Consider the following 7,526-nt stretch of genomic DNA (forward strand, 5'->3'; position numbering starts at 1 on the left):
TCACCTTATCACAGTTTAAATCCTGCCATTTAGTAAAATCAGTTAATTGAAAAAACTACTAGACTCCTGATTTTTTAATATCCAAACGGTGCGTATTTTGGTGCAGGTATGGACCATCCAAAGCCATCTTGTTTCATGCATCTAACACTTTGTACACATAATACCTTACACCTCTTTACTTTTTCTTGCTTGAGGATATTTAAAAATGGAAAGGATTAGAAATGCTTTATTTATTTATTTTTCATTTTGTTCAATTTTGCACTTACTATATTTTTCGGAGTATAAGCCGCACCTTCTCCCCACCCCCAAGAGGGTGGAAATGTTGGTGCATCTTACACACCAAATACAGCCATTTTTGGCCTCCCAAAGCCCCGCCCACTCGTTCCATTTTTGCAAAACACAGACCTGTTTTTCGTCTGATTTTCACAAAAACGGGTGTTTTTGCCCTCCCCAGGAGCACTCTGCAAGCCTCCCAAACGTTTTTCACCCATTTTTATGAAAAATGGGGTGCGCAGAGGGTTTAGGAAGCCTACAGAGTGTTCCTGGGGCTGGGGAGGGCAAAAATGCCCCTGTTTTTGCGAAAAACGGGGCGCGCAGAGTGTTTGGGAGGCCTGTAGAGTGCACCTGAGGGCCAGGGAGGGCAAAAACTTTTTTTTTTCCTTACTTACCTCTTTGAAATCTTGGTGCATCTTATACACCTGTGCGTCTTATAGTCTGAAAAATACAGTAGTTATTTCTGGCATGCAGATAAAATATTTTAAGATTAGATGATTTACCAAAATGTAACTACCCCAAATTCTTCTTTTTCTGTGTGAATAAATATTGTCTGACATCTAAAGAAATACATGAGCATTTAAATATACTTTTAATTTTAAACTTCATATCAATCTAATTTATCACTTTCATTTCTATTTTAAGCTTAAAGTTGCCAGGCAGTTATCTAGGTTATCTGATTCATAGTTATTCAGCTTCACCAAAATTACTTTATCCTATACCTTTTTATTAAGTATGTATTCAGTAAAAGACATCTTCAGATCATATCCTCCGTATCCTGAAGAAATAATACAAAAATATTTTCTACAGAACACATGTTGATTCTTCTAACTAATAGTGTACTGTCATCATATTTAGGGAAAAGTTGGGTTCTAATTTTATGTTATTATTAATGAAATATAGTCCATTAAATTGAGGAAGCATACTTCATTTGATATATGCATTTTTAATGTTAAAGGAATATCTTTTCATTTTTTTAATTAACTCCCCTTAAATTATAACAACAGAATTTAACTAAACAAATGATAATTTTTCTTTAAAATACCAATACAGACCCCGAATTCATACCATTTAATTAGCTTTCATTTTATTAATGTTATATGTATTATAATTAATATGTGTTACTCTTTTTTTTAGACGTGGAACTGGTGCTTTTAAATCAAGAGTGGGACTGCCTGCACCTACTCCTGTGATCAATAGCAAATATGGACTCAGAGAAACAGATAAACGTTTAAACAGGCTTAAAAAGTTGGGTGATAGCAGTAAAAATTCTGACAGTCAATCTGTCAGCTCTAACACTGATGCAGATACCACTCAGGAAAAAGCTAATGCAAGTAAGCAAGTGTCAATAATACTTTGAAATGTATTTTATATAAGCATTCTTAACGAGATTGAGGTAGAGTCTTCACAAATCTTCTAAAGAGGAAATAACCATTGTAAGCTTTATGGTGGCAAAGGATATTTGGAATAGAGTGTTCTGGAGTTAATCAGTAACTTAGAATCTAATGAAATAACTAGTGGTTGTACTTTTTCCATTTTTTTGTATATTTAATATCCTTTTAGTGTAAAGAATACAAAAGGAACAAAAGTCACAAAAGTGAACAGGAGAAAAGAACAAAAACATTTATTATTTGTGCTACTTACCTCTGTCTTAAGCCAGAGCTGCAAATACTGCAACAGTGGTGCCCACACATGTCTGCCTGACATGTGGCAGAACATTTCGTGCCCGTATAGGCCTTACCAGCCACCTGCAGACACATCATGGACAGCCCACAATCTGTTAGATGTCAAGGTCCTCTTTGAACATGATGGACGAACATCATCAATCCAGTATTTAGTGTTAGGGATACTAAAAATAGTAAAAGTAACAATAATAGAAAATGCATTATTAAAATATACAATCATAAATTACAAATTCTATTAATATAATGATCGATCTAGGTATTAGTGGCTCCACAATTCTTGAGGCTTTCTGGAAGAATCAGTTTTCAGAAAGCCATAAGACTAGAAGCAATGCTTTCCTCAGAGGAAATTGTTCCATAGGAAGTGAGCTGCTTCAGAGACTACTTCACTTGGTATATAGAAACACTTAACAAGTGCTCCCTGGCTGTCTGGATTGGACAGAAATGGAAATACTGCCTCTTAGATACTTAAGTCCTGAAACAAATTGACCAACACTTTAAATTGCACTTGGAAACAACACTGGCAAAAAGGTGTAATGTGTAAGATCATGGCTTCCTAGTAAACACTAAATTCTGGACCAACTAAGTTTACAGGTGATCAGGGGCAGCTCATTCACAGCAAATTATAATAAATTAACCATATAATAAGGAATAAGTAAGGGTCATTGAGGTTTCGAGTACCACTCCATCAATATCAGCTTTGCTTCAGTCTTGGAATCAAGTATTTAAATTAACAGTTATCCATCTTGGTTGCACTAAATCTCAGTCTCTTTTTCCCCACTTTGTCAAACATCAGAACTTCCACTGCATCTCTTTGTGCCCAGAACAGAGCTGTACCACTGAGTATCATCAGCATATTGAGTGTACTTCACTCTGAGTTGACTAATAACATCTTCTAATAGTTTCATATAGACATTAAATAATCTAAGGCAGGGGTCTCCAACCTTGGCAACATTAAGACTTCTGGACTTCAACTCCCAGAATTCTCCAGCCAGCAAAGCTCTGGGAGCTGAAGTTCACAAGTCTTAAAGTTGCCAAGGTTGAAGACCCCTATTCTAAAGGGTTCAGGATACCCTAGGTAGTGGCTGACATTCTGCAGGCTTACTAAGATAGAAATAACTGCACTTTGCTGTCCAGATCACCACAGAACAGTTTGAACCTGTATCTAACTCCAGCCATACTTCTTCTTTGCTTCCAAATAAAGAAACTTATCCAGGTTTTAAAGATATTGTTAAATATTCAAATTGGGTAATATTGATTGGTCGTTCTATTACATTGATAAGAGTGCAAGTTTATAAACATAAAATGAGCCATTTCATTAATCTCGTGTGGTAACTCTGGAGTCATACTTTCTTTTTAACATTCAATGGTTTTTGCTGCTTTTGTTCTTGATAAATCGATGATTTCTTCGTTTAGTGGTAATTTCCAATTTATTGATATACAATATACTTGATATTCCAAGCATTTTTACATTTTTAAACAACATTATGCTGATAATATTATATTAAAAATATGAAAAGAAACCAAAATGTGTCAAGCATTAAATAAGTGACTTTCCATTCACTTCTATAATAATGAGGTTTAAAAATATACATATTTTACTACAGTTTTTTCATACAATAAAAACATACAAAGAAAGAAAGATGAAAAAGAAGGGAATGAAAAAACTTACTTTGATGCCTTCTATCCTTCTTTCTATCAAGCAATTATTATCTTAATCTTTTTTTAAAAAAAGTCTGTCATTTTTTCCCTAATTAGACTGGTCACCTTTGCCATTTTTGCAAGTTCAGTTAATTTTATAATCTGTTCTTCCACTGTAGGTATCTCATTACTTTTCCAATTTTGGCATACAATAATTTTGCAGCAGTTACCATACAATATTAATTTCCCATATTTCTTTTCTAATATCACATTCATAAAGTCCAATAGGCATAATTCTGATTTCATCATGGTAAAATGGGAGTTCTGAAGGCCATATATTTGTGGAAAATTGCCCCATTAAAAGTTAGTTAACTGCATATATTGGTGCAGTGTTGGTATAGTATGTACAGGGTATTAATATTCAGTACATTATTTTAAGTGCACAAATTACAAAAGTTATTTAGATTAGTGAATAAATACAGAAGTTTTTCCTTGTTAAATTTATTATAGCTTTTAAACTCATTATTAATGGCACCCTTTATTTTCTATGTAGGATGTAGCCCTGCAGTAAGCAAAAACATTATTTCTGCACATTTTGATACCATTACGTAGGCAGGATGAACTTTTTAAACATTTATTTTGTTTAATCCTACAGCTACCCGCAAATCTTCAATTGGTGTAAAAAAGAACAGCAAGAACAGGACATTAAGAAGGCAGTCTATTTCAAGAATTCCAACTTCATCAAATTCTACCTCATCCAGACTAACTCATTTAAATAATTCCAGGGTACCAAAGAGACTGAAAAAGCCTGCAAAGCCTTTACTTTCAAAGATAAAGTTGCGAAATCAGTGCAAAAGGCCAGAACACAAAAATGCATCTAGGAAACTCGAAATGGGAAATTTGGTTCTTAAAGAACCCAAAATAGTTCTGTATAAAAATTTGCCCATTAAGAAGGAAAAAGAAACAGAGGGACCAGTGAAAGTTGCAGTGTCTAGTGGCTGCTTAACAAGGCATGCAGCACGAGAATATAAATTAAATCCAGTGAAAGGTGCTCATGAACCTGGGGAAATATCACCCTGTACATACATAACACGGAGGTCAATGAGAACACGAACGAATCTGAAAGAGACCTCTGACTTAAAGCTTGAACCAAATATGCTAAACAGCTATAAAGACAGTTTGACAGGCATGCGAGCCAATAGCTTGGACCAGCAGTCTCATGTGATTCTGGAGAGTGAGCAATCTCTTATGGCAACACAGAAGGCGGAGGGGAGATGTCAGAAGAGTGAAAGAGTTGTGGCCAAAAAGAAATCTCGACAAGGGAGACTGGTGAAGCCATTAGCAAAAATGGAGGAAACGGATTGTGCGCATACTTTGACTGGCAAAGATGAATTGCCAGATTTGATCAGTTCACGTTCTGACCTAGGAGAGATAAACAGTGTAATGGATACAGCCATCGGGTATCAAGACTGTATTCCTGCATCCGGTGGTTGTTCCATTGTAACTTCTGACACTTTCAAAGTCAAAGAGCGCTTTAGAACTGCAAAAAGTAAAAAGAAAAGGCGAATCACAAGGTATGATGCACAACTCATTCTTGAAAACAGCTCTGGGATTCCCAAACTTACTCTGCGAAGGCGGCATGATAGCAACAGCAAGACTAATGAGGAAGAAAATGATGGAATGAATTCTTCAAAAATAAGCATCAAATTAAGTAAAGACCATGAGAAAGATAATAATTTATATGTAGCAAAGCTTAATAATGGGTTTAACTCAGGATCAAGTAGTAGTTCAACAAAATTAAAAATACAGCTAAAACGAGAAGAAGAAAATAGGGGAACATACTCGGATGACCTTCATGAGAATGGAGTGTGTTGCAGTGATCCTCTTTCACTACTAGAGTCACGGATGGAAGTGAACGATTATAGTCAATATGAAGAAGAAACTATTGATGATTCTTCATCTGCAGAAGAGGAGGAGGAGGAGGATGAATATGAGGATGATTTTGAGGATGATTTTATTCCTTTGCCTCCAGCTAAGCGTTTAAGGCTTATAGTTGGAAAGGATTCAATAGACATTGACATTTCTTCCAGGAGAAGAGAAGATCAGTCTTTAAGGCTCAATGCATAAGCTTACAGGTCTTAAACTGAAGATGTCCATTTTTTAAAAAAAACAAAATTCCAGACAATTATTCTTCAACTGATGAACTTTCTCAAAATGTTAGTGGAAGCACTTCTTTATTGTTTGTTCACTTATATCAACATAATATTGTAGAAAGTGTACAGCATATTGACTCCTTAAGTCAAGTTGTGCAGATTTTTATTGTACTTTTTAATAGCCTTCTTATGTGCAATTCTGAGTTAGAGAAAAATGCTCTATTGTAAAATAAAGGCTCAAGCGTAATTACAGAAATGCCATCAGATTTTTCCATGAAGGATAATTAAATCACAATAATGTGGCTAAACAATTTTTAATCTGTCAAGAGCATTATTTTGCTCTTACATCTGACTAAATAATCTAAAAGAAATCATAGTAGCGGCCTATTAAGGTTTCCTAGTATGTTAATATCACCAGCAATGAAATACAGCTTTTCCGTTTTATTGCTAGATGTTTCCCCCTCTGAAGTTTGTCAGTTTTAACACTGTATGCTGTCCCCAGACGTACTGTTTGTGGCCTTTGTTATAGTAGCAAACCGTTGGTTTGAAGTCAAATTGATTTCTTAAAAAAAGGTGTTGACAGTTTGCTGACTTTTAGTACATTATATGTACAAGAGTAGCAGTATGCAGAATACAAGTTTGGATGGTGTATTTATTTCTTGTTATGTAAATTAAAACACCTTGTATTTAACACTTTTTCAATACTTTTAGATAAAATTGTTCTTTGCAAGAATGATTGGTGCTTATTTTTTCAAGAACTTGCTGTGAAACAATGTGATTACAACAGGCAACATTTATCCAATTAATTGCAGCCATTCTAATTGGATCCTCATAGTTTTCTGTTGCACTTGTAAAAAAAATGCTACGAGGAATTTAAAGAAACCTATTCACTTTAACTTATGATAGTTTTATGAAATTTAAAAGAAAAGCCTAAGTCACAGCTTTTGTTCTGTGGTAATCTATAAAATGTTTGTCTTTTGAGATCCCGTGTAAAAAGACTGAAAAAGAAAATGTATATGTTGTAAATATTTGTGTGTTGTGCAAAATTTTGTCATAAAAATTGATAACTTACCAGAAGGGTTTTTAAGTTTAGAAATACATTAATGCCAATAAATAGGAAATTATAAACATAGTTTTAAGCTCTGACCAGTGGACTTTTTTTTTTGTTCTTGGGCTTGTTTAGCTCATATCCTGAGATTTTAACTATTTGTATAGGGTTTTTTAAAGAACTTTCTGTTTTTTAGAGCTAGAATGAAAAGTAACATAATCAAAGCTATAATATTAACAATGTATTTGATCTTAACTTGGTTATTTTTAATAGGCATGTAATCAGGGCTATTTGTCATTGTCGTTCTGTGTGTAGAATTTTGCACAGAATCAGGTAGAATACCAAATTCCATAAAACATTCATCTCCCTCTTTCTAATTTTCCAAACCACTTGACTTACTGGATATATGTTTATAAACAAATTTTCAGATCTTATCAATTTGGAAGTGACACAAGTAACACAAATTGGGCTCTGTTGAATAGGGAAGTTCTTGTGCAATGGAAAATTATTCCTGTTAAGCCTTCTGTAACCACATGCAATTGCTGAGTTTCTGAGAATAGTTACCTTCTCTTCCAGTTGTACCGCTTTTCCTCTACAATTGTAATTCTCATTATTACCAGTACTTTTTAGACCTACCAATAGACCTACCAACTTGCCAGAAAAAAAAAAAATCTAACACGGGCAAAAAAGCAAAGCAAAGCAAAAGGATTATTAATTTTGCAAACAATA

General features: G+C 34.3%; 1 protein-coding gene across 7 annotated transcripts in view; it reads left to right on the forward strand.

The window, feature by feature from the left end:
* KMT5B (lysine methyltransferase 5B) overlaps window positions 1-6,895 on the forward strand; it is a 31,608-nt gene extending 24,713 nt beyond the window's left edge. For all 7 annotated transcript variants that reach the window (XM_058156591.1, XM_058156606.1, XM_058156614.1 and 4 more), the window contains 2 exons: window positions 1,411-1,607; window positions 4,252-6,895. In XM_058156591.1, coding sequence (XP_058012574.1) covers window positions 1,411-1,607; window positions 4,252-5,723 — 1,669 coding nt within the window. In that variant the 3' untranslated portion in view covers window positions 5,724-6,895. The remainder of the gene's footprint in view (window positions 1-1,410; window positions 1,608-4,251) is intronic.
* Window positions 6,896-7,526: the final 631 nt, after the last annotated feature.

This window comes from Ahaetulla prasina, chromosome 1 (assembly GCF_028640845.1).
Source record: "Ahaetulla prasina isolate Xishuangbanna chromosome 1, ASM2864084v1, whole genome shotgun sequence".
Lineage (NCBI taxonomy): Eukaryota > Metazoa > Chordata > Lepidosauria > Squamata > Colubridae > Ahaetulla > Ahaetulla prasina.